At 47.4% G+C, this 27,625-nt stretch overlaps 2 protein-coding genes across 2 annotated transcripts in view; one reads left to right on the top strand and one right to left on the bottom strand.

Moving 5' to 3' along the window:
* Positions 1–10,574, bottom strand: part of GON4L (gon-4 like) — a 45,190-nt gene extending 34,616 nt beyond the window's left edge. The window contains exons 1-8 of the mRNA XM_082202688.1: positions 10,190–10,574; positions 6,899–7,409; positions 5,621–5,761; positions 3,916–4,103; positions 3,276–3,350; positions 3,075–3,125; positions 1,771–1,821; positions 969–1,064 (exon numbers count right to left, since the gene is read on the bottom strand). Coding sequence (XP_082058814.1) covers positions 969–1,064; positions 1,771–1,821; positions 3,075–3,125; positions 3,276–3,350; positions 3,916–4,103; positions 5,621–5,761; positions 6,899–7,409; positions 10,190–10,318 — 1,242 coding nt within the window. The 5' untranslated portion in view covers positions 10,319–10,574. The remainder of the gene's footprint in view (positions 1–968; positions 1,065–1,770; positions 1,822–3,074; positions 3,126–3,275; positions 3,351–3,915; positions 4,104–5,620; positions 5,762–6,898; positions 7,410–10,189) is intronic.
* Positions 10,575–14,472: 3,898 nt separating this feature from the next.
* The window catches only part of SYT11 (synaptotagmin 11), a 33,721-nt gene continuing 20,568 nt past the window's right edge, over positions 14,473–27,625 (top strand). Inside the window, exons 1-2 of the mRNA XM_082202356.1 lie at positions 14,473–14,673; positions 25,444–26,258. Of these exons, the coding sequence (XP_082058482.1) occupies positions 14,640–14,673; positions 25,444–26,258 (849 nt within the window). The 5' untranslated portion in view covers positions 14,473–14,639. The remainder of the gene's footprint in view (positions 14,674–25,443; positions 26,259–27,625) is intronic.

Below are 27,625 nucleotides of genomic sequence, written 5' to 3' on the forward strand. Positions count from 1 at the left end.
TTGCGTGGCATTGGGCCGGAGCATTCCATCATGTAAGTATCCCCTTGCAATTCGGGTTTGTACAGTCATAACTAAGGCCCAAAGTTCCCTGGGAATAGGGATTGATTGTTAAACCACTCTGGGAACTGTAGGTCTGTGAGGGGAATAGGGGGTCTCCTAACGACTCTCAGCATCCTTAAATTCTTTGTGGGAAGCCATGGCCGTTTAAAGTGTTATCATAGTGCTTCTGCTTTAGGATGGGCTACAAAAGTGTATGAGTGACATGAAGGGCTCTTTAAGCTGAGCAACACTGGCCCAGCCCACCAGCTGAAAGCCTAGCAGTGTAAACAGACTGTAACAGCCAACAGCACTGCAGTCCAATTTGCCAATACACAGATACAGCAAGTCCACAACTAACGTGGAGGTTACATTCTAGGGATCACGCCGAAAGCCAAAACTGAGTGTGGTCAAAACGCTTTGGGTTCAGTGGTGGGTGGGACTGCCAGTTATTTTTCCTGGAAACCTGCCCCCTTTTAATTTTTATTTCGCCACACGCATAAAGCTGAACGCACACAAGTTAAATGTGCATACATTGTGGACTATACACATACACACATATATAAATACCTATACAGTGGTACCTCTGGTTGCAAACAGGATCCGTTCCGGAGCCCTGTTCGCAACCTGAAAGGAACGCAACCCATGTCTGCGCACACGCAGGTTGCGAGCCACCACTTCTGCGCATGGCGTCATTTTGCATGTCTGCGCATGCGCGAGTGGCGAAACCCAGAAGTAACCCCGGAAGTAACCCTTTCCAGTACTTCTGGGTCACCGCGGGACGCAACCTGAAAAAACGTATCATGAAGCAAACATAACAAGAGGTATGACTGTATACGGTTGTGTTTTTATAGTGTATTGGAAGCCGCCCAGAGTGGCTGTGGCAACCCAGTCTGATGGAAGGGGGATATTATTATTATTATTATTCATACCTCCTCTGCTGTCTCATCCTCCTCTTCCTCCTCTGGCTGGTACTCTTCATCGGAGGAATCATCTTCCTCGAGGGGAATATCCACAAACTGAGGGGGCTGCAAAAAGGAGACTCAAGTTATACAAAGAGGAGGGGGAGGAAACAAGACCCACAAAGGGAAGTTTTAGGGAACAAATTAGGGGTGCCGGCAGATTTTCAAAAATGAAAAGCTAGGAAGGCTGAGCACAGAGCAGGCTCATGGTTACTGATAAGGATGAAAATGGGTGTGTTCACACAATAGTCTTACAACAACACATGAACAGCGCTGTGACTCTGTTTCTCCCTCACAGTTATGAGCTATGCTCAAAACCATGCTGCCATCAGAGCACGCATGGCCTCAGACCTGGAAACCAGGAAGCTCCAGCAAACTCCTAAGAACTTTTTTAAATCAGATTTTTAAAACAAACAAACAAAGGGAGCTTCTAGACCTCATGACTTGTAGGAGAGAGGAGTTAAGAAATAAAAGAACGGTCCTAGAGACCATTCTACCTGTTCATCAAGGGCTGCGTCCTGCTAAGCCCTACTTAAGAGTAAATCCATTGCACTCAACAGTATGATTAAGTCCACTGATTTCAATGTGTGCACTCTAAGCAGGACTTAGCTGGCTAGAGCCCCAAGTCCCAAACCTCCCCCCCCCCCACTCCCTGCTTCCAACAATGAGTAACAAATCTGCCGGTAAGGCCTTTCAAAAAAATAAAACATGAAACTGAAGCATGAAAACAAAATGCCACCAAGTTATTTAATTAGAAGCGCCCACAGAGTACCTTGATTTCATTCGCCTTTTTGATTGGAGAAATATTCCACGTTGGAATAACCTGAGGAAACAAAACCATTTTAACAGCGCCTCTGTCATAAAACACCAATGGAAGAAAATGTATGAGTTCAATTTACTTGTTGCCCCACTTCCCATTTCATCTATCCATCTAACTTGCACTCCTCTCTGGAGGCTCCACTTTTATCAAATGCATTAGAATAAATAAAGGTTTGAGGAACGAGGGGAAAGAATATTAAGATACGCAGCTACAATATCCTCCCTATAATCAATAACCTCTTTTAGGGCCGGTCGAGATTAAGGGGGTCAACAACTAGAAACCCCCCGCAACTCAAGTGAGTTGCAGAAATGGGACTTCATGGCAAGATAATGTTGGGGTGGGGAGGGGAAGAATCCCAATGGCATGGGAAGTTGCTGGTGGAGGGACAAGAATCCCTCAGTTCTCTTCCAACTATCATGAGCCTCGTATGGAAGTCAGGGATGGGGTAATCTGCAAGTTTCTCACCCTCTCTCTTAACACTCAAACTCCGACAAAGCTGAATGTTGGAAGATTTATGGTCTGTGTGTGTGGTTTGGGAGCTGCACGGCCAGGGAAAAAACAATGCTATCCAGGGTTGTAAAGACTGCAGAGAGAATAATTGGGTGCACTCTTCCCACCTTAGATCAAATCTATGCTGCCAGGTGCCATAAGAAAGCGGCAGAGATAGCGCAAGATAGTGCGCACCCTGGAAATGATCTCTTTCAGCTTCTGCCTTCTGGAAGAAGGTACTGGGTTATAAAGACTAGGACTAGCCGCCTGAGAAACAGTTTCTACGCAAATGCAATTCAGGTTCTAAACGCAGAATGAGGGGTCTCTATAGTATAGTGTATTTTTTAGTATAGTGTATTTTATAGTATAGTATAGTGTATTTTAAAATGAGGTTTCAGAGTTTTTAGGGGTTTTTATAGTATAGTATAGTGTATTTTAAAATGGGGTTTCAGAGTTTTTAGGGGTTTTTGAATGTTTTATGTAGTTTTTCAATTTCATTGTTGTGTATGGGACAATGACAATAAAGATATTGTATTGTATATATCGTATTTAGGAGAGATAAAATAAAGGGCTTCTTCACACTGCATATAGTTAAACTACGAAACCCACTCCCAGAGGAGGCAGGGACGGCCACCAACGGGGAAGGCTTTAAAAGAGAACTTGGCAAAGTTATGGAGGATCAGGGCATCTATTAATGGCTACGAGCCACAATGTACAAGCTCTGCTTCCACGGCCAGAGGCAGCAGGGCTTCCAAATACCAACTCACCACTCCCTTCTCCACCACCTCCTTCAGCTTGGAGCGAGTCATCTTTGGCTCCTAAAGGGAGGGAGAGACAAAAAGAGAATTTCCATTGTTCTATTAGAAATTGTACAAAATTTGGCCAGGCTTTTTCCTTCTAGTGCACACTTCCCTTCTTGGCCAGGGGAGAAGCAGATCCCCAGCTTCCCTACTGAGGGAGGAACTTACAAACATGGGGATGTCCTCCGTCTCGCTGATGGCTGCTTTCATCATGGCGACGACATGCTCATTCGTTATCACTTCCTGGAGTGGGAAAGACAAAAAAAAAAAGTTTTCCAGTTTGCTCCACCAACGGCGGCGTCTTATCGACGGAATGACCTGGGCTGAGTCAAACATGGCAATACAGTGGTATCTCTGGTTACATACTTAATTCGTTTCGGAAGTCTGTTCTTAATCTGAAACTGTTCTTAAGCTGAAGCACCATGTTAGCTAATGGGGCCTCCCGCTGCCGCTGCGCCGCCGGAGCACAATTTCTGTTCTCATCCTGAAGCAAAGTTCTTAACCTGAGGTACTATTTTTGAGTTAGCGGAGTCTGTAACCTGAAGCCTATGTAACCTGAAGCATCTGTAACCTGAGGTACCATTGTAAAGCAATGGGTCCCCAATGCAGTGGGCACAGAAGTAATGTCTACAAAGTCACTCCAAGCAGCTCATGATCCAGTACTAATGCTGGAGGCAACCAAGGGAGAAACCACCTTGTGCAAGGCCCTGCCTCATTTTCAAGGCTGTGATCAGCAAGATCAGCGGTGCCATCCCAAGGTGTTTGTTTGCATCCCCATCCACGCTGCTGCCACAGTCTTCACACTCACATGGAGGATGTTTCGCACGTTGACAGCTGTCAGGTTGTGCTGCTTCGCCCCGTCTTCCAAAGTCCGGTCGAGCGTGTCATCCAGCTTGAGGTCGCAAGCCAAGGGCCCTTCCTCCTCCTCCTGGCATTTCCCGTCCCGCTTCCGTTTAGTCGCTTTCCTCCGCTTTCTCTTCCCTCCTTCTCGCTCTTCTGGACAGGAAAAACAGGGGAAAGAGCAGGCAGAGTATCAAACCACAGCAGTCATTAAGCAGCTGTCTCTGAATCCAGACTCAGCCAGGAAGTTCACCAGGCAACCTGAACAGTGTTGAAATTGTTTCGCTGGTGATTTGTTAATTGTTCTACATGACTTATGCTGTATTTGTGATGTTCTATTGTGTTCCATTATGTTATTGTTATTTATTATTTGCAAGCCACTTTGGGATTCACGTGAAAGAAAGCGGGATAAAAATATAATAAATCAAATGAAGTCTACCCTGTCTTGCAAGGAGTTTGCAAGGATAAACTGGAGGAGGTCAGAATCTCTGCTCCTTTGGAATTAATAGATATAAGTCGTGCCCATTAATTTCAATGGGTCTGAATATGACTAGCACTGGATGCAAGCTCTCGTGTCTATCAGATCACCCCCGTCCATGTGTTTATTGAGACACACACAAGAATTATAAAAGGCTATACTGTAGTGAGGCAGGACCTCTCATTGCAGAAACCATGCTGATTCTTCCTCAACATGGCTTGTTCTTCCATGTGCTTAAAAATACTAGCTTTAATAATGGTTCCTGCAAATTTACCCAGGACAAAAATTAGAGGAGGGAATGTACAGTGGTACCTAAGTACTTAATTTGTTCCGGAGGTCCGTTCTTAACCTGAAACTGTTCTTAACCTGAAGCACCACTTTAGCTAATGGGGCCTGCCGCTGCGCCGCTGGAGCACGATTTCTGTCCTCATCCTGAAGCAAAGTTCTTAACCCGAGGTACTATTTCTGGGTTAGCAGAGTCTGTAACTCTGCGGCAGCAGGAGGCCCCATTAGCTAAAGTGGTGCTTCAGGTTAAGAACAGTTTCAGGTTAAGAACGGACCTCCGGAACAAATTAAGTACTTAGGTACCACTGTACATTCCCTCCTCTAATTTTTGTCCTGGGTAAAAACCTGAAGCGTATGTAACCTGAAGCGTATGTAACCCGAGGTACCACTGTAGTTTGATAATCCGAGAGGAGCAAAGCTCCATGCTAACTATTCCACACAAGGGGGGGGGGTTGTTGCACGCTCCCTGTTGAGGCAATTTGTTGGCCACTGTGACAACAGGAGGCTGGGCTTTTGGTGTGATCAAGCAGCCCAGTTCTGAGTCACTTCTGCAAATGACCACTATGAAAGAATGACTTAATAGCAGCACTTGCCTAGAAATGTATAAATCATCTGTTCAACAACAGATGCCTGAAGCTGCCTGCCAGGGCCGGGGAACCTCTGGCCCTCCATTCGATGCTCAGCTATCACTCCCATCATCCCTGACCACTGGCCATGCTGACTGGGGTTGATGGGGCCAGCAGTATATTGTGGGGGGTGGGGGGCAGAGGTTAACCCATCCCTGCTATTCATCAGGGGTTACAGATTCCCCCAGCCTTCAATATCTGCTTGCTGTGCCTGAAAAACAGGACAAAACTTCAAAGAAGATGCCTTTGTTCTGTTATTCACTTTATGGGCACGCAGTACTCACCTACTGGGATGAACAGCCCCGTCTCCTCAGTTTCCTCCTTGACTTCCTGGAGCAATTCGGCTCCCTGTGCAGTCTTTGGGGCTTTCAGGGAAGGATACCCCACGTCCCATTCAGGCTCTGGCTTCAGAGAAATGGTAGCAGCTGGAAACAAGAGATCTACGATGCCATGAAAACCTACTGCTTGTGCATATGTGCATTCACATAAAAAACTCTAATTACCTGGCATCTTCAAACCGTATAAGGTCTGATCACATACTATATCAAGTATCCTGTTATAAATGAACACCATCTGTTTATATCGCACCAGGAACATCCATTGTTGTTGTCTCATCAACTGTGTTTTTATTCTGTTACAAAGCAAAGTCACCAATTTCGCCGGAAACCTCTGAACGACTAGGGCTCTTCCTTTCCACTTCTACTTTTATAACATTTAATTTTGCTTAGATGCTTTTCTTAGCCACCGATCATCCGTAACAGGGAAACCCCTGCTTCTCTAAGACTTTGCAGTCCTTATGCTAGCTGTAAACAACAGGTGAAATCGCATTGTATTTCTAACAGGGCAAGCTTAATTCAGCCTCAACGAACATTTGGGGGCATAAACTAGTCACAGGCTTCTTCAAACTCGGCCCTCCAGATGTTTTGAGACCACAATTCCCATTATCCCTGACCACTGATCCTGCTAGCTAGGGATCATGGGAGTTGTAGGCCGAAAACATCTGGAGGGCCAAGTTTGAGGAAGCCTGAACTAATGCCTAATTGAGCCACTGATGGTGTAGCAATTAAAGAGTTTCAAACCAGGGCCTGGGGGACAAGGGTTCAAATCCCACTTGGCCATGAAGCTCACTGGGTGACCTAAGCCTAACCTAAAGGTAAAGGGACCCCTGACCATTAGGTCTAGTGGTGGCCGACTCTGGGGTTGCGGCGCTCATCTCGCTTTATTGGCCAAGGGAGCCGGCGTACAGCTTCCAGGTCATGTGGCCAGCCGCTTCTGGTGAACCAGAGCAGGGCACGGAAACGCCGTTTACCTTCCCGCCAGAGCGGTACCCATTTATCTACTTGCACTTTGACGTGCTTTCGAACTGCTAGGTTGGCAGGAGCAGCAACCGAGCAACGGGAGCTCACCCCGTCGTGGGGATTCGAACCGCCGACCTTCTGATCGTCAAGTCCTAGGCTCTGTGGCTTAACCCACAGTGCCACCCACGTCCCAGCAGCCTAACCTACCTCGCAGCATTATTCCCATCATGTTTTTCTCCCCTTCAGCACACACCACTAGCTTACCTTCTGACTTGGGCTTCTGCTCCTTATCCACAAGCAGCTCAAGTGACGGAGAGGTCTTTGCGTCCTGGAGCTCTCTGGCTCGCTCTGGGCAGAGATCCAGCTCTTCCTTAGCCAGGACCTTCCCACCCCTCAAAGAGGCCTCAGACAATTCCAGCCAGCCTTTCTGAATGGCGTCTCTAGATGGAAGCACAATGCTCTTCGCTGCTTCACCGCCAGCATCTCCCAAGAAAGACAGAGGAACAGGCAAAGCAGGGGGAGATGAACAGGCAGGCGTGTTGGCAGGCAGGCTGTAGGGACCTCTCCCCTCAGCCAAAGCAGCATTGTCCTGCCCCTGCGGCACCAGGCCACAGAGCTGGTTGATCCCCCCTGAGGCAGGGGTCTCCATTGGAACAGGTTGCATATCCTCCTCCTCCTCCAGCTCCTCAGAATCTGCCGTGATGGCTCTTCTCTTCTTGCATGGCAGCATCTTCGGCGAGAGAGACATCCGAGCTACAGCTCTCCTGTTGTCACTCTGCAAAGACAGAGGTGTGAACTCATTGGTTAGATTACTGCAATGCACTGTATGCAAGGCTGCCCTTGAAGACTGCTTGGAAATCTCTCTGGTTCAAAACATGGCAGCCTGGTCACAAACTGGGATGCGTTCTTATTACACCTGAGGGGAAAGAGCTTCTGCCACCCTGCTTTTCTAGAGACACAGTTCCTATTCCCCGCATATACCAAGCATGGGGAACTTTTGGCCCTCCAATTCCCCATCTGGAAAGCCAAGTAATCCCTAAAATCAATGAAGCCCACTAATAACGCAATTTAAAACCAGCTAGACCACAAGGTACATCGGTTATCAACTAAAAGCACTTTAAAACAAATGGGTCTTCAAGGCTCATTTTAAATCCAAAACTGACAACTTACTTCCAGGTTGGGGTGGGCTGCTTCCTGAGTAACAGTCCCCCTGGCTTCCCGTGACTTTGGCCAGATAGGCTGGCTGTTAACCAGAGCAACATCAGAGGCACCCACCAACTCTGAGAATCCTATTCTCACAGTGGCCAAACAGGTAGAACGATGGAGCTCTCTCCCAGAGGAGGCAGTGATAGCGACCAAGCTAGATGGCTTTAAAAAAGGATTAGATAAATTCAAGGCTATCAGCAGCTAGTAGCCACAGCAGCTAAGTTCTACCTTCACTGTCAGAGGCAGTATGCCTCTGAATACCAGTTTATGGGAATTGCAACAGGCTTTTCTTATGTATTCAGAGTTTTTCACATGTTATCTCAGCAGGCTGTATCCAATGTTAGCCCAACTCCAAATGGACCTATTGAAATTAGTGGACCTAAGTTAGACATGCCTATCAATTTCATTCAGGCGATTCTGAGGACTAAGGTTGCATACAACCCAATACAGTCATACCTCGGGTTACAGACACTTCAGGTTGCACATTTTTGGGTTGTGCACCACACCGAACCCAGAACGGGTTACTTCTGGGTTTTGGCGCTCATGCATGCGCAGAAACACTAAATTGCACTTTGCGCAGAAGCACCAAATCGCGGCACTGTAGATTGCGAATGTGCCTCCTGCACGGATCATGTTCGCAACCCGAGCGTCCACTGTAACTTGTACAACAATCTACAGTAGCTCGATAATTTACCCTAGATGGGTAGGGAGTGTTTGAGCCTGAAATGGTTGCCAACCTAAACCTCTGCCACCTACCAGCGAGTTCACCCGAAGACCTAGCAGCTTCCAGGGGAAGGAACCCACTCCCCCCCCCCCTCTGGCCACAGGAGTAGAGCTGCTGGAGTCAGGTTTTTACCCCTCCTGCCCCTGCAGCCAGAGGGGTCTGGCTTAATAGACTACACTAAAGTGTAAATGTGTATGACTTATTGCAGTCAGGGTTAGAAACTGAGATACAAAAGCTAGGAGCTAAAAGGCACCTTAAACATAGGTTATGGGCACAATGACAAAAAGTGTAGGTGTGATTTTTTTATAACAAGAATACAAAGCTGAAAATGAATGAACTGCAGCTAAAATATTATGTTCATTTTTCACATGGTCTAGTCCTTCCCCTGCCCACCCCCCTAACTTTCTTAAGAGGGTCTCTTCTGCAGTCTTCAGAGACTAGCTGCAAGTGGGGAGGCGGAAAAAGTTCCTCCTTTCCTTCCACTCTGCAGTTTTAATCTGAAACTTTAGGCACAGCTCAGAAATTCCTTGTGCTAATGAGAGTCCATCACAAAATGCGCCAGAACCCCACGGGTGTTTCCAACACTAACTGCAGTGGCCTGCAACTGAACCCGCCATAACTCCAAGGTGTGCCTTCTATATCATTCTGTATCTCCTACTGAAACACATCCTATGAAAGTGCATTTTAAAAATCCACCTTATGCTCTCCAGCTGAGCTAACTCTGCATCAAGCAGTTATTTAAAACACACTATTACACTATTAGGAAGCTGCCTTATGCCTTGGTCCAGGAGCGCACCAGCACTGTCTACCCTGACTGGCAGCAGAAGCTCTCCCATGAATTTCCTGCGAGATGCCACTGGGGATGGAACCAGGGACCTTCTGCACACAGACACCCTTCCCTTTCCGGACACATTCCTTAGAGACCCAGACACATTCCTTGGAGACTCAAAGCACCTGAAAACTTTGTTTCTGAGGCACCCGAGCGAGGCTGCTGCTTGCTTCATGCTAGCTTCCAGCCAGGGCTAGATTTAGGCTTGATGAGGCCCTAAGCTACTGAAGGTAATGGGGCCCTTTATATGTCCAGCTGTCAACCACAAATTGTCGCTGTTTTTTGTGTTGAATATATGCTATATGATAATTTATGGACCTAATAGGTATCTAAAGCCATTTGCTACTGTTGCTGTATGTAGGTTTTATTTTATGTATTTTATCTTATATTTTGGAAATGTACATCGTTGTTTTTTTCTCCTTCAAACATTTTTGGGGCTCCCAAGAGAGTGGAGCCCTAAGTTACAGCTTGTTTAGCTTATATGGGAGTCCCAGCCTCAGCACCAGCCCCCTTTCCCCCGCCGGCCCCCCACCTCCCTTTCTCCAGCCCCCTTCCCTCCTGCAGGAGAAGCGGCCGCGCCTCAGCCTCCCTGTGTGGGGACGGGCAGAGCTCCGCAGGGGGGGGGGGGCGGAGAGGCGCCCCAGGGAAGCCCAGCCGGGGCTCCGGAGGGGAAGGTGGGCGGGGAGGGGCAGCGGCTTCTGCCTCCGCCGCCCACTGGGCCTCTCCTGCCCCCTCAGCACCGGCCCCCCACCTGCCCCTCCCCTCCCCGCCCCTCCAGCCCAGCGCGCAGACTGACCGCGCTCTCCCTCCGCCGCGTCCTCCGCCCCGCAGGGCAGCCGCCGCTTTGCCATTTTCCAATCCAGATCCCCGCTTCCTCAAAACGGAAGAGGAAGTGGCGCAACCGGAAAGGACCAGCCCAGCGCATGCCCAGACTCAGACGAGTCCTGCGCCGCCATGTTTCTTCCTGGCCCTTCCCTGAGAGGAAACTGGTTTGAGGTTCAGAAAGTAGAGCCGCGGTTGTTTGAAATGGCGAAAGGGGGTGCGAGGGGAGGAGCGGCGCGGATGTGTGGGAGTAGGGGGAGAAATGTGAATGAAATAAACAGAAGGGAGGGCGGGGAGGCTAACGCCGCCATCTTTGTTGAGGCCACGGCGCCCGAGGAACCGCCATGTTTGCTCGTCTCGAGCGCGAAGTTGCCGGCACGTGACTTTCAGGGGGCGGGAGAACGCATAATCAGCGTAAAGGAGAACCTGGCGGTCTTGCCGGCCCCGTGATGTCACACTCGACTGATTTAATGTTGCGTGACGTCACAATGGTGTCATTGTTTTTACTGTTAATATTTTTAACCATTATTTATTTTCCAGAATCCAGTAAACAGAAGGTGACATTTAGCCTTGGGAAAATCTGTTGGTTTCCTGTTTAAGACATTTCTATACTGCTCTTCAGTAAAGATAAAAATAAAAATATCCAGGCTTGTTTTCAGCAACAAAAATAATTCATAGCTGAAGGCAGAGTAAGACAGCATTAAAAAAAATACAACAACCAACAGAACAGAAATTTAAAAAGAGAATTTTTAAAAGTTTTTATGATTTTATTTCAGATACTATTTTAAAAGAAGCTCAACCCAGCTCATTTTAACTATAATTAAAGAGCAGCAGCTGTTGCAACATTACCTCATTCCCCAGGCCAAGTGCACCTATCTGTTCTCCTCACCTGTCCTGTTTCATACCCTCCTTGAGTGCTTTTGCCTGGTTGGAATGTGTCCTCAAACTCTGATCAGGTCTCTTCCTTCCCTGTATAGAAGAGAGGGTTGTGGGTAGAAACTAGTGTACTGTGCAAAAGGGAAAATTTACATTAACAGCTCCAGCCACTTTTGTCTCTGGAACCACCCACCACTGGCATGTGGCAGCAGGAAGCTTGTATATTTTCCCTTTGTATAATAGGTTAGCTTGTGCAATCATTCATGTTTCTCTATCCTCCATAGAGACATGCATGAGGCATTTTTAGAGATCAGACTAGGGTTGCCATATTTCAAAAAGTGAAAATCCAGACATAAAAGTTGTTGAGCTTTTTTATGGGCCAAAGTTGCTAAAAAGAAATGAAGCTATTTTTTGAGCTATTTTCGAAGGTAAATCGCCCAAAACGACACTGCCGACATGGGTTGCCATGCATCCGGATTTTCCCAGACATTTTGCAATTTCCACCTGGACACTGCTGCCAACTGCAGTATTCTAGCTGTGTCCAGACATATGGCAACCCTAAAGGGCACATTCCACCCAGACAAAAACATTTGGGCATTCAAAGCAGGGCTGCTGAAGCAGGTGGCTGGGGTGGCCTGGCGAAAGTCCTGAGGGCCATATTTACCACCTCCTGGAATTTGATCCCCCCCCCCTTGATTTACTACAACTAGAAAATGTGTATTTTGCATGCTCTCCCCTCACATGCAGTCAGAAATTCAGAGGAGCTTCCAAACTGCAGCTGAACACTATGATCTGCAATGACAATAAGGCCCAATAAACGAGCCTAAGGCAAAAGGATGACTCAGGATACACTCTAATTATTATGCATCCCCCAAAAGAACATAGACAACTGTAGCATATTGAATTTTGGAGCCAGTGGGGAGAACACAGAGAATTTTGCCGTGTTTCAAGCACCGCTGTAATGCAAGGCAAACTGCACTTAATACAGTATTACAATTATGATTAATTGCATCTATATCCCACACTTATACTGAGTCAGACCATTTTAGACTATATAACTCAGTACTTTGTAAAATGATAATCGCCTCTCAAGAGTCTCCAATGGCAATCTTTCCCAACACTGACTGCAGATGCCAGGGATTCTATAGTTCCCAGGATTCTTTGAAGGAACTATTGTGCTTTAGGTGGATGATGTATATATCAAACCACAGCCTGAACAAGAATCCAGCACAATGAAGGGATGACATTGTTTGTAAAAGCTAATCTAATTTCCATATGCAGGTTAAAGAGTTGCTTAAAACCAACACTGCTGTCAGTGAAATAATTTTTCATAAAATTACTTGTGCAGTGGTTATGTTTAGGGGCCGTTGACAGAAGCAATGTGGTCGGGGCATAAAACACAATATTTTATACATTATTACAGTAATTATTATAGGAAAGGAGGCTAACTTGTTTTGGCCTGATGGCTTCATTTGCTGTCGGCCAGTCCTCTGAGGGTCATATTCCAGTGGTGGGTGCATCCAAAGTGGAACTGGAGAACCACACACAACATTCTTTATTATTATATAATTTATATATAGTATCAATGTGAAATAATGTATTTCTAGATGATCAAGGAAAACTTGTTCCAAGGCTCAGTGAGGGCAGCTGGCCAGGCAGAGTGGCAGCAGTGCAGCTTCTAGGAACATAGGAAGCTGCCTTCATATTGTTGTTGTTTAGTCGTTTAGTCGAGTCCGACTCTTCGTGACCCCATGGACCAGAGCACGCCAGGCACTCCTGTCTTCCACTGCCTCCCGCAGTTTGGTCAAACTCATGCTGGTAGCTTCAGGGTATTTTCCAGGGAGTCTTCTCTTCTCATGAGGTGGCCAAAGTCTTGGAGCCTCAGCTTCATGATCTGTCCTTCCAGTGAGCACTCAGGGCTGATTTCCTTCAGAATGGAGAGGTTTGATCTTCTTGCAGTCCATGGGATTCTCAAGAGTCTTCTCCAACACCATAATTCAAAAGCATCCATTCTTCGGCAATCAGCCTTCTTCATGGTCCAGCTCTCACTTCCATACATCACTACTGGGAAAACCATAGCTTTAACTATACGGACCTTTGTCGGCAAGATGATGTCTCTGCCTTCATGTTACGGTACACAAGACAATTGTTCCATCTAGCTTTAGTCTACAGGGTTTTAGGCGGGAGTGTTTACCAGCCAAAAGTGGAGTTGCCGAGGGTTGAACGTGGGGCCTTCTGCATTCAAAGCAGGTGCTCTACCCACTGAGGTATAGTCCTTCTCCATGCCCATAGCCACGTAAATATATCCAGCTGTTGGTGGATGAGGAGGAAATCAAGGGCAGGGCAGATGACAAGTCCCCCCCCCCAGCTTAAAATCTAAAATACAGACACTGAGGAAACAGAAGAGCTAGTGAGGGAGAGAAGACTGAGCAAGTGCTATTATACATATAATTTGGTTATATCTGGAAATTAAAATTAAGGCTGAAGTCCTATGCACTCATACTTCTGAGTAAACATGCCTGCTAGTTTCAATTCTGTGCACACAAAGGCTGGGTTTCTAACCCCATTTACCTGGGAATAAGCCTCATTGAACTCAGCGGGAGTTACTTCTGAGTAGACACAGTTTGGGGTAAAATTTGTTTGTTTAGGTTACATACCACCCTTCATCATTAGATTTCAAGGTGGTTCAGATTCCTTCTACACAGTGGGATTTACTGCTGAATAAGCATGCATAGGATTGTGCAGCGAGCGAGGCTGCCAATCCTATGCGCAATTACCTGAGAGCAAAACCCATTCAACTCAATGGGGCTTACTCTGAATAAATATGCCTAGGATTGCCTTATATCAGCAAAGGGCCTTGCGGAACAGGTAGATTTGAGGAGCAATGAGAAGGAATTTATGGATACAACTCGGGCAGTAAATAGGAATTTAAAATCAGTTTAATATATTCTGTTAACAACTATAAGGAATCCCAGGACGAAGACCCGCCTGTACAACGTCATCAATCCACAACATGAATGCACAATACAGAAACGTATGTATAAATCCTGAAAATACATCATAATCGTTACTATTTTAGACCAACGTTTTGCAAAGGGCTCTCTCTCCGCATTTATGCTGTAAATAACCATCGGTTGCATCTCCCCCGCTACACGCCGCTCAGAAACCTCGGGCGGAGGTCGGGGGGCGAAGCGGGGCTGCCGGCGGGATACAAACAAGCCCCGCAAGCGACCCGCCCTCCCCGCTAGACAGCAGCCGAGCCGCTCTGCCGAGTCACCGCCGGGCGGGTTCGGCCAGGCGGCGGGGGGCGTGGCTTCCTCTGGCTCGCTCGCTTCGGCCGCCGCTCGGAGGAAGAGGAGGCGTGGCCTCGGCCGGGGATCGTTCGAAGTGGGCGGAGCTAGCGCTGCATCAGGACCAGTCGCCAGCTTCTGCATCCCTCGGAGTCGGGAGCATCCTCAGGGCCGCGGCAGAAGCGCAGCCGCTGCATCCGCTGAAGGGGCCTCCCTGCACGCACCGGGCCGTCGCCGCCGCTCCAGTCACGCGCCGCCATGGCAGAGATCGCCAGCGTCCGCCCCAGCTTCGGTGAGTGGGGCCCGTGGGAGACTGCTGCGCAATTCCCTCTCCCGCCCGCGCCCCGTTTCTCTTTGCCTTGGCCGTCCCCTCCTCCACCCGCTCCCCAGCGCAAAACACCGGGCCTTCCTGGGCATCCTGATCTCTCCGCCACCACCACCCTCGCCGGATCCCGCTCAGGCCGTGCCCGCCAGCATAATTCTGCCTTGGCAAGCGTCCCATTCCTACCCCGGCCTCCCCTTCTATCCTTGCTTGTGGCAACTGGCACATCTACAAACACCAGCGCGCTCAGCAGCCAGAGAGGGCCTTTCACCACCACCGCTGTCACACGACCGCCTGGCCTCCATCTCTGGAGTGGTGGGGGTTTTTTTGGGAGGGGTGACAGCTTCTCCACATCCTTACTGGCACGCACACCGTTCAGTCATGCAAATAATGCGCGGCATTAGCAGGGCGCACGCTCACGAACCGACCGCCAACGCTGATCCACAGGGAGAAATCTCTCTCTCCTCCTCCCCCACTAGCCCGCTGCAACATTAGGATATTCGGCCTGTGTGTGGCTGAGAAAGAACGCGTTCAAAGAAGCCCACACGCAGTTTGGGAAAGATTCCCCCCCCCCCAAATGTGGAGAAGGAAACCCTCTTTGACTGCGCGATCCGATCCATGAAGTCCCGCTGAGTTCATTGCTCCTAAGCGAGGAGGGCTATAGGATTGCAGCCTCGAAGGCCAGATTGCCAGCTTGCAACCCACGCCTCTTTGATTCCCTTGTTCCCATTAATTTCATTTAAATAATAATAACCCTCCAGTCTACACTTCTCTGTCTGGGTTTTGACAGCATTGGCCAACACGCGAGCGCGGCTGCGCGCGTGGCCAGCAATGCCCAGCATCGCTCAGTATTCCACTTCCCTTCCAAACACACACACACACACACACACACAAACAGTATCCCCATCAGCATTTGGGCAGTGTGGAAATCTTCACATCAGCCACCCTGTGAGGAGGTGGGAGCACATGACAGCTCCCAAATCCGGGGCCAGGTCTCCTCCGGGCTTTCCAATCCCCAATGCCATCACCATTCGTCTTCGCGCGCTCTTCCCCGTCTCTCCCTTCCCGTCTCTCCCATCTCCCCGCCCCCACTCTCTCCTTGCACGGGCGTGCCTGGCCTTGGGAGCGGACTGGGTCAGTGCCAGGGGCAGATCTGAGCCCTTTGAAGAGATGCTTAGAGGGACACATGTGTGAGGCGGCAAGGCGTTGCCCTCTGGCCTGATCTCCTCCTGTGCGGGGCTGGAGGTGGGTGGAAGGGAAGGAGGGAGCAGGTGCACATTGTGGTGGCTAGGAGGAGGGCAGGATGACGTGATGTCTATTCCGGGCCAGGCAGCGCCCCAGCCCCCAGATAGCTTGGAGGGGAGGGTGGGCAAGAAAACAGCCTTTGTTCAATGCACCCCCTTTTTTGCAGAGGTTGTGGAGCAAGCAAAGTATGGAGTTTCCTCACCCCCACCCCCCAAATTCACGCAAGTCGCTGCTTGCAAACCACACAGACCCTAGCCTGATGGCCTGTAACCTGGCCCAGCCACCCCATCCATTGAGGGTTTGCTCAGAGACACCAAATCACTTCCTAACCCTAGCAGCTGCCCCCACCTCCATTGTTGAGACTCCCTGGGGTGTTCCCTCTAGGAGAAGTTTGAGGCCTCTCATCTATGCCAGGGCTCATGATGCCTTCTCATTCATCCAACAGTGGCTTTTTAAACTGCCTCTCGGCATCTGTCCGCTCCAATCCATGCAGTAAGGAGCCACAGGGACTATCAGCGTGGCCTCTAGGCAGCTCCTCTCTGCCAGGTTGCAGCAAAGTTTCTGGCAGGAGCATGAATATAAAAGCAAGAAGGGGGAGCAAAATAAAGCTATTCATTTTCCCCCACCCCGAAATATACTGAAATGTAAATAAAATAGGATCCTCAGACGTGTTTGCGGACCTTTGATGTGTATTAGTGTATTAAAAATGTACCTGTGTGCCATTCAGTGAAAAGTCTCAGCTTATTTCGTGTTCTAATTCGAGTGCTGAACACATCTGCTGTCACACAATGGCAATTCTGAGAGAGAGGATCAAGGTTGCCTGCGTTTGTTAGGCCAGTGTGGAATGTTTTATGTTAATTAAAGCCCTCTTGGTTTATTTATGTTTTTATCACCAAAAGTGCGGCCTTTTATTGTCCTCTGGGGTGGAAGGCTGTGTTGTGCTACGGCCCCAAAGCTAACTAAGGATGCAGAAGTGATAGCATCCTCTCTCCCCGGTTAAGTCACGTGAACGACGACGACAACAACAAAAATCACAGGGTCTTAAATTCTGGATTTAGTTCTTCCAGAATAAATATAAGCACCTGGCTCTGGTTACTTGCAGTTACTAATGTAGAACATGCTCTCCACCTCATGTACAAGTGTGCATTGAAATAGCAGAGAGGCAACCCCAGTTGTTAATGATGGAATGGCTGAAATGGATTGAAAGAGAAGCAAGCTGGATTAGACAGATGTTATTATGTGTCCCCAATTAGAGTGTGCATACGTCACTGAGGATATTGTTTGAGGAGTTTAAAAATGCATATGGGGGATTATTGTTATTATGGGAGTTGTGAAATGCGGGTGGCTTTGGGGGTTGGCAGTTTAGTATCCAGCCTCATTTTTTTTTTTTTTGGCAGATGTTTACAGTGCAGGTATATTCAAGATTTCTGTTTTACACCCCTATCATTTTAATTCATTGCTGCAGGAGTGACAGGCGCCCTGCAATATTGTCTCACAGGAACATAGGAAGCTAACTTGTACAGAGTCATACCATTTGTCCATCAATCTCAGTACTGTCAACACTGACTGGCAGCAGCTCTCCAGGGTTTCAGACATGGGGACAATTCTCAGGCCAACCTGGAGATGCTGAGGATAATACCTAGGACCTTCTGCTTGCATGCAGGTGCTCTACCCCTGACCTATGGTCCTTTCCCTGTTCATACAGCTTGCAAACACATACACAATCAGGCACATGCACATACATGCACACACCTCCTAAGGAAATATAGGCTTCACTCATATTTCTTATTAGCTGGGAGTAAGTCCCACTGAACTCAGCAGGAGGATCTTCTGAGTAGGCAAGATTGCACATAGCCACTGAATCACAGAAAACCAGTATTGCTTCTGACAGCCTTCTCCACTCTGGGGCCCTTCAGATAGTGTTGGACTTCAAATCCCATCAGCTCCAGCCAGCATAGCCCAGTGGTCAGGGATGATGGAAGCTGGAGTCCAGCAACATCTGGAGGGTCCCAGGGGAAGACTGGTGTCTGTTATGGTGGAATTACAACACTAGTCAACTGCATACTTCCAACATTTTTCTGATAAAAATAGAGATGTCCTATTATTATTATTATACCCTGCCCATTTGACCGGGTTTCCCCAGCCACTCTGGGCGGCATATATTAAAACATAATAAACCATTAGACATTTAAAATTTTCCCTATACGAGGCTGCCTTCAGATGTCTTCTAAAGGTTGTAGAGTTACTTATCTCCTTGGCTCGGGGGTCACATGAGTCCACACCCTCCAACATTTTCCCAATGAAAACAGGGACATCCTAAGGAAAAGCAGAACATTCCAGGATCATATCAGAAACCAGGACAGCTTCTGTAAATCCAGGACTGTTCCTGGAAAATAGAGACACCTGGAGGGTCTGCAGTTGTAGCTGCTCCTTGTTCCACAGGCTAATACGTTTACCTTACAGCCAGGAGGCCTTTAAAAAACCCCAAAATTTACAAAGGGCCATGTGCATGGTTTGATTACATATACAGAAGGTGCAAACAAATGCTGCTGCCCAATCCTACTCAGCCGCCAAAATCTATCCCCAATAGCAGTTCTGAAAAGATGCTCAGGCTTTGGGCAGTTTTCAAAAGAAGGGAACTGCATAGGTCAGTGGTGGAGCACCTGTTTTGAAGGTTCCAGACTCATTCCTCAACATTTCCAGTTAAGGCTGGGAATTGTCCGCTAATGAAAATTCTGAAGAGCTGTTGTCCAGTGGCGTAGCGTGGGTTGTCAGCACCCGGGGCAAGGCAAGTAATTTGTGCCCCCTAACCCGTGGATTTGCGCCCCCTAACCCTAACCCCCAGATGTTGCACCCGGTGCGGCCGGCCCCCCCTGCACCCCCCACGCTACGCCACTGCTGTTGCCAGTTAGCGCTAGACAGCTCAGAGCCAAGATGGACCAATAGTCTGACAATATAGGTAGAATGCAATCCAACAGGCCTTATATATCAGGGAGAGCCCATAATTTCTGGTAACTGTCTTTAAATAATGATGCTGATGATGCTGTCCTTATTTTGCATTTTGGGGAAAATATTGGGTTTCTAGAAGTTTTATCTCTGATTGTCCAGGATGGTGAGGCACAGATGTGCTTTAATTCTAATGTTCATGCACGGAGACAAAATGTCAGCAGCTGTAGCTGCCCACCCAGATAGTGAAGGCTGCTGAATGTGTTGCAATTGCAGCTGTTCTGTGCAAAGTACAACCAGATCCATTGTGAAGCTAAGTATTCCGTTTAAGCTTTCTTAAGTGTGCCGGGTCGGGTTGGGTTGGGGTTTTGTGTGTGTGTGTGTGTGGAAACAAAATGCAAATTGTTATGATAAAAGCAGTGAAGAGACTTGAAGAAGATGCAGTTTGGAAGTGTATATGCGGGGGGGGGAGCGGTGTCAGGGAGTGAGAGATACGCTGAGAATAGGGGGGTGATAACAGAATCACTTAGAATCATAGAATGCACACAAGATCGTTCATGTTTCCATCTGCGACATGTTGCCGTAAGGGCTGCATGGGTTTGTGCAAGTGAATGTGATATTAGGGAGTTTCTGGGTTTTTGTGAGCACCGTTCTTGAATGCAGATTTGTGTGAGTGAGTGTGCTTGTTTGTTTGTCTGCTTGCTTGCTTGCTTGCTTGCTTGCTTAATGTAATATATCCCGCCTTTCTCCCAAGCTGGGATTCAAGAAAGCTTACAAAATATTGAAAATGTCATGATAAAATACAAAGCAATGAAAATTAATTAAAAACAATAAATTAAAATGCAATATAAAACACGTTTAGAGCCAATGTTAAAACGCCGATTGCCCAATGCTCATCATCATCTGCACTCTGGTTGTCAGAACAGGAAGGTCTTAGCTTGCCAGCAGAAAGATAACAAGGAGGGAGCCAGCCTATCCTTTCTTGGGAGGGAATTCTACAATATAGGTGCAGACACAGAAAAGGCTCTGTCTCGTGTCATCACCAACTGTGATGTTGATGGGAACTGAGAGGTGCTCACCAGAGAACCTTAGCACCCAGGCAACGTTCATAAAGAGAGATACCATCCTTCAGGTAACCTGGGCCCAAGTCATATATATATATATATACACATATGCACTTGCATACACATTATTTATCATCATTCCCTCTATTGCCAATATCCAGGCTGTGAGTGCCTATTCTTTATGTAGCCAAAATGGCACTACCCATGCAAAAGAGAGCAGTATCTACATCTCAAGGTCTGCAAAAGCTCAGTCTTGAGGGTTATGAACTATTGAGGAACCTGAAAAAAATCCTGTTATGCATGCTTTGATCTGACGTTATAAATACGGTTGCCTGCATCCATCTGTCTTGAGATATAATGGAGTGTGCCTCCGGGGGTGAAGTCGAATTTCTGCATGAGCAGTACCAAAGTGACCTCCCTGGGGTGCAAGCCTGGGCAGTGTGGCTGGAGGTCCTGGGCTGCCCAGACGGCAATATCCCCCTCTCTGCCTTGCTGATGTGGTCCAAAGGAAAGCAGAGCAAGACGTTTGGCACCAGCTTGGGTGCAGGAGATGCCAGAAGGAGGCGAACAAGGTGCCATCCAACCGTCTTAGGGACTTCGGTCCCAATTTGTGTAGCCTTTTCTCTGCCCGAAGATATCCCAAAAGAAAGCGGAGGTTTAGGAACAGAGGTTTCCTTCTCCTAGATCATGGGTAGGCAAACTAAGGCCTGGGGGCCAGATCCAGCCCAACTGCCTTCTAAATCCAGCCCGCAGATGGTCCGGGAATTAGCATGTTTTTACATGAATAGAATGTGTCCTTTTATTTAAAATGCATCTCTGGGTTATTTTGTGGGGCATAGGAATTTATTCTTTTTTTCTCTCCTTCCAAAATATAGTCTGGCCCCCCACAAGGTCTGAGGGACAGTGGATTGGCCCCCTGCTGAAAAAGTTTGCTGACCCCAGTCCTAGATGGGCTACCTTCCCAGGTGGACGAGCCCCATTTGCCCCTCAATTTCCTCTATAGCACCTGCAGAAACTGTCTTCCTGACCATTGGACCCATGCTTGGTCTTGTCCTCTCAATCCACAAGAGACTGTCTTCACATGCAGGGAAAGCCCCTAACTCACCGAGGACTTGTGACCCATCGGCTACCTTCACCTGGTTTAGCTGGCCGGTTGAAGCCCTTTCCAGGGTGTGGCTGCTGTCACATGCTGATAGCTTCTGAGAGCCAGTGTGGTGTAGTGGTTAAGAGCGGTAGACTCGTAATCTGGGGAACCGGGTTCGCTTCCCCGCTCCTCCACATGCAGCTGCTGGGTGACCTTGGGCTAGTCACACTTCTCTGAAGTCTCTCAGCCCCACTCACCTCACAGAGTGTTTGTTGTGGGAGAGGAAGGGAAAGGAGAATGTTAGCCCCTTTGAGACTCCTTCGGGTAGTGATAAAGACTGTGAGACTCCTTCGGGTAGTGATTTGATAAAGCGGGATATCAAATCCAAAACTCTTCTTCTGGGAGCCACAGGTGAGAGCTGACCAAAGGTGGACAAACTAGCCCAGAAAGAGCACAGCACATCCCCCACCAGAGGCACTACCCCTCCCCTCACACCCCGTAAATAGTTATAAATCGAAATTTACAATTAGTAACAATGGTGAAACTACGCATAGCTCAACAATGGAAAAATAAAAATCCCCCAGCACCGATAAACCAGCTGAGGAAAGAATGTGGATTATAAAACTAGCATACGAAAGGAACGTGGCATATAATCATTACAGAAACAAGTTCATTGAGAAATGGGCCTTATTCATTCAATTCTGGAATGACAAAGTAAGAGATGAAATACCTCCTTATAATTTATTCACATTAGTTTAATACTCTGTCTTTATGCAATAAGGAAAATGGAAGTAGAAATATTAAACTCCCACATCTGCATTATATGCCAGTACATAGGCAATGCTGCAACTAAATCTAACAGTCTTAAGGAAAGCATGTAGCAATAAGTCTATTTGCATATGAAATGCCTTATAAATGAAATATGAGTTTTTAGCATATATGGAAAACTATATAGTGATTTCTGTACAGATTTACAAACACAGTATGACTAATAACTGTGCAGCAGCCATTAAGTATATTTTTGCCACTTGGGAACGACAGTGTTTGATTCGGAATCTGTTTTCCATGTTTCCTTAATTTTTTTAAAAAAATGATTATGCAAAGCCTGAAATTTAGCGATTCAAGGTTTCAGGTGAGGGCATGTCCCAACCCAACCTAGAGGTGCCAGAATCAATCCCGGGACCCTTCTGCATACACAGCTTATGTTCTGCCACTAAGCTACAGCCCTTCCATTGGCGCCCCCTGTTCTAGGGGGGATAAAGTGTCCCCTAATTATTTTTCAGCTGTCTGCTGTCTACTCTGAATGATTTTGGCTTTGTTTTAGAGTGGGGTGTCCTCTTGCACCAGGGTGTATTTTCTGGAATTTCTACCCCCACCCCTTGCAAACTAGGGTAATTTGCACAGGAAATTTTTTGAACGCCTTAGAGAGTGAACTAATTTAGCATATTCACCATACTTTAGTAAATAGTTTGGGGGGCGGGAAGGCTTGGAAACTGCTAAGCTTGCCTAATATATTCACAGCTGGCTCCTGTTCGTTGTTACTGATGAATTTATTAAATGCCCGGGGCGAGGGGGTGGGCAGGAATCGGAGGGAAATGCAAGCACTGGGGAAAAGAATTCCAAATCATTTCCACAGGAAAAATAAATAAATCACACCCCGCATCAGTTCCAGGCTTGCTTTGCCGTGCCTTGCAATAACCGGGCCTTTCTGTTCTCTCCAACAAACAAGAGGCACTGAGTTAATCTGGGTGATGTCATCAGCACAGCTGAGGTCACCCTTTTGTGTGTTATGACTTGAACATTAAATTCCATGGTTACCTTCTCATAGCTAGAGGCATGGAGAGCGGTATGACACCCCCTACTCACACATACTAAATCCCACCAGTGCATATATTTTGTGTGTGTGTGTGTGTGTGTGTGTGTGTGTGTGTGTATTCCGCACTCATAATAAGGCTCTGTACACACTGTTCTTTAAAGCACATTACAATCATAGAATCGCAGAGTTGGAAGAGACCCCGAGAGTTATCTGGCCCATCAGTCAGTCCATGTTTATTTATGGCAAAGAGGCAGCATATTAAACCAGAATTTCTGCATAATTCTCTACATGAACAATAAAAACGATTGATATGGGGTTTAACAATCAATATGCTAATTAAAGGTAAAGGGACTCCTGACCATTTAGGTCCAGTCGTGGCTGACTCTGGGGTTGCGGCGCTCATCTCGCTTTATAGGGCAAGGGAGCCGGTGTACAGCTTCCGGGTCATGTGGCCAGCATGACTAAGCCGCTTCTGGCGAACCAGAACAGCGCATGGAAATGCCATTTATCTTTCCGCCAGAGCGGTACCTATTTATCTACTTGCACTTTGACGTGCTTTCGAACTGCTAGGTTGGCAGGAGCAGGGACCGAGCAATGGGAGCTCACCCCGTCACGGGGATTCGAACCGCCGACCTTCTGATCGGCAAGTCCTAGGCTCTGTGGTTTAACCCACAGCACCACCCACGTCCCTAATATGCTAATTAAGTGTACTTAAAATATGTACTTAATATGCTAATTAAGTGTAATTAAAATACATGCATTGAGTCTACCCCCTGCAAGGCAGGAATCTTTTGCCCAACGTGGGGCTCAAACCCACAACCCTGAGATTAAGAGTCTCGTGCTCTACTGATTGAGCTATCCTGGGAACATTATTTCCCTCAAAGAATTCTGGGCACTGCGGTTTACCCCTCGTAGAACTGCAATTCCCAGAAACCCTTATCAAGCTACACATAGTGTGCAGAATGCTTGGTAGAAGTAAAGCATGTTTTGAATAGGCTTTGAAGGCATAAGTGTGTACGCAGCTTTAAAAAATGTATTAAGAGTCTTGTGGTACTTGAAAGGCTTACACAGGCCCATGCAGAGCTTGTCTGAGGCCTAGGGCAAGTGTACCTGGCTGCATACCCTCCTACATTTCTCCAATGAAAATAGGGACATCCTATTCCATCATCATCAAAATAATCATTTTACTATTTATAACACACACACACACACCATTTGACTGGGTTGCCCCAGCTACTCTGGGTAGCTTCGAACAACAACAACAAAAAATACTAAAACATTAAACATTTAAGAACTTCCCTATACAGAGCTGCCTTCAGATGGCTCGGGGGTCAGATAACTCCATACCCTCCGACATTTCTCCAGTGAAAACACAGACGTCCTAAGGAAAAGTGGGGCATTCCGGGATAAAATCAGAAACCAGGACGGCTTCAGCAAATCTGGGTCTGTCCCTGGAAAACAGGGACACTTAATGGGTCTGTGTTTTGCCCCCTGCCCCACTGCACGGGCCTGCAGTCTCACCCACATCATACCTTTTGAAGCTCATTTTGCCCCTCAAAGAATTTTGGGCGCTGTTGTTTACCCCTCACAGAGTTATAATTCCCAGCAACCTTTAACTAACTGCAGCGCCCAGAATTCTTTGAGGGAAAGAATGTGCCATGTCTTTGAAGGCCATACATTTAGAGCACATGGCTCTCCCGAAAGAATCCTGGGAACTATAGTTCATTATGGATGCTGGGAACTGTCATTCTGTGAAGGCTAAACTACAATTCCCAGGATTCTTGGGGGGCAGGCATGTGATTTAAATGTAAGGGGTGTACGTAGCCTTTAAAACCTGGGGGCAAGGACTGTCTTATCACTATTATTTGTGAGCTGCCCCAGGGAGACTTTCCTCATCTGGAGCTCAGGATAAATAAAGAGCAGCTGGCTGAATAGATTATCTATCCCAGTGGTCCCCAAAGGGGGTACTGGGATTACCTAGGGCAGCCCTAGAAGGCGAATGGGCGGCAAGGGGGTGCTGAAGGTGTAAATGACTACCAGACTTTGAAAAGCCGGTATCTGTGGATCAAGTTCATCAGTTTTGTTGAATTAATTAACCTAAATAGTTTTAATTGGATTTTGAATAAATGTGCAATTAATTGTTACTGTTCTCAATGTTATGGCGCCATTATCAACCTTAGCAAGTCATGCAAACTGGTGTTCTGAATAATGCTTTTTTGATATATCGTCCAAATCCAGTTTCAAATCTATGTCATGGTGCTGGTTTCGTAATTTTAGGCTTGACAATATATCGCAAATCAGGGTGTGGGTGGGGAAGGGTGCTATGCAAAAAACCACAATGCGGGGGAAACTGTGAAGCCAGCCTTTACGTAACTCAGTCCTTATTTCAGGCATTGTGATATATCCGTATATCATGATGTTTAGCTGGTGAGATATCGCAGTGTTGAAAACCAGATGTCGCCCAGCTCTAGTGGGGATGAGTTTATGGAAACCAAGGAGCTGATGGCTCAAAAAAGTTCGGAAACCACTGATTTATCCCCTCTCCCTTCCCCATTCCTCTCCACCTCACTCTTCCCCACCCACAGATGTCTCCCCGATCGTGGCGGGCCTGATTGGCGCCACCGTCTTAGTGGTGTCCGTCTCCATGACGGTCTTCGTGTGGACCTGCTGCCACCAGCACGCGGAAAAAAAGCACAAGACCCCACCTTACAAGTTCATCCACATGCTGAAAGGCATCAGCATCTACCCAGAGACCCTGACTAACAAGAAGAAAATCATACGGATCCGGCGAGACAAGACGGGAGCTGCCATGAAAGATGGAAGAGGCAACCTTCTGGTGGACGCGGCAGAAGCTGGCCTGGTGGGTTCCGACAGGATCTCCAGCGCAGCTCCCTGTGTCAAGCAGCTCCCGATCAAAGCCGATTATGGGGACGAGTTGAGCCCGGACCAGAGCTTGACTCCGGCGGGCAGCAAGCCTTCCTCTCCCTCTTCCCCGGAAGAAGAGGTCACTCTGGGGACGCTGACCTTCTCCGTGGACTACAACTTCCCCAAGAAAGCTCTGGTCGTGACCATCCAAGAAGCCCGCGGGTTGCCAGTCATGGACGAGCAAAACCAAGGCTCCGACCCCTACATCAAGATGACAATCCTGCCCGACAAGAGGCACCGGGTGAAGACGCGCGTCCTCCGCAAGACGCTGGACCCCGTCTTCGACGAGACCTTCACTTTCTACGGGATCCCCTACAGCCAGCTCCAGGACCTGGTCCTCCACTTCCTGGTGCTGAGCTTCGACCGCTTCTCTCGAGACGACGTCATCGGGGAGGTGATGGTGCCGCTCGCCGGGGTGGACCCAAGCACAGGGAAGGTCCAGCTCACCAGGGAGATCATCAAAAGGAATATACAGGTAGGGGAGCTGGGACCTGGGGGTTTCACTAGGGGGACTGTCCAAGTTCCCTTTCCTGGTACAAGACCTTTATAGAGACCCTAGGCACTTAAAATATTTTGGCACCCCCCTATATATCAAATTCAAAATATAAACCATAACAAACTAGAAAACGATTTTTCGAAAAGAAACCTACAGTAAGATAGAAAATAACGTTTATTTTTGCATGCTTTCACCTTATTTATATTTGGGGGGAAAGTTCTCCTCGTTTTTCTAATTGCAAAGTCTTTGATCAGGTCCTTACGTAACGCATCTGCTTCTACACTTAGTAGAGATAAGGCATGTTGCCTGCCTTGGTGCATAGTTGTTCTGTTGGGGTTTCTTAAATATACATCGACTGAGAAAATGGACGCCCAGCCGAATCGTTTGCAATATTTGTATGCAATTTTTTCATTTATTGCGGGAGCCTTTTTCGTGGAACCTGGTTCCGCTGCACCGTGGCAAATCTGGCAATGGAAAATTTATATAGTGCCCTCCTTCCCTTGATGCCCTAATCACGCGCTTATGTTGCTTCATGCCCTGTCCTTGCCGTTGGTATCCAAGCGAGCTTGGTGCTGTGAGCCAGCAGTAGGGGTTGTACCTGCTGGTAGGACCCACAAGACAGGTGTGCCGATGCAAGAGCCAAGGGGAACTGGTCTGTGACCATGGACCAGGACTGCCCCTCTCAAGTCCAGCAGCCTGTTCTAGCAGCAACCAAACAGATGCCTTAATGCAATGTTGTTGGACTACAACTCCCATCATCTCTAGCCAGCAGGACCAGTGGTCAGGGATGGTGGGAATTACATAGTCCAACAGCAGCAGGAAACACAGGTTCAAGAAACACTACCCTAAAGGGAAGGAAACCCAAAAGAAGGGTCTGAGCGCAGCAGCGAGCGACTCTCCCCACCTGGAACTATTAAGTAGCAGACTGCCACCAATGGTGCACGGAGGAGACAGCCATCATGGCAAGGAACCAGAGATAGCCTGATCCGTAGTGAATCTTTCATTTATTTTATTTCACAAAATTTATATACTGCTTGATTGTAAAAAAACAAACACCCAGCAACCTCAAAGCGGTTCACAAAACGAATAAAACAATGAAATTACTAGTAAAATACAGTCATATTTACACAGCATAGTTATACAGTAAAATACAATTTAAAGTATTCAATAATAATAACTGAAATCAACAATAAGCTAAAAAGCTGATTAAATCATGTGTTGACATTTTATGTGCCGATAGGCTTTGCCTAAACAAAAGAATGTTTCTAGCAGGTGCTGAAATGAGTGCAGCAAAGGCGCCTGTCAAGAAGTAGGGACTTCCCAAGTATGGATGTAGCCCCATTAAA

This window comes from Podarcis vaucheri (assembly GCF_965113315.1).
Source record: "Podarcis vaucheri genome assembly, chromosome: 16".
Taxonomy (NCBI): domain Eukaryota; kingdom Metazoa; phylum Chordata; class Lepidosauria; order Squamata; family Lacertidae; genus Podarcis; species Podarcis vaucheri.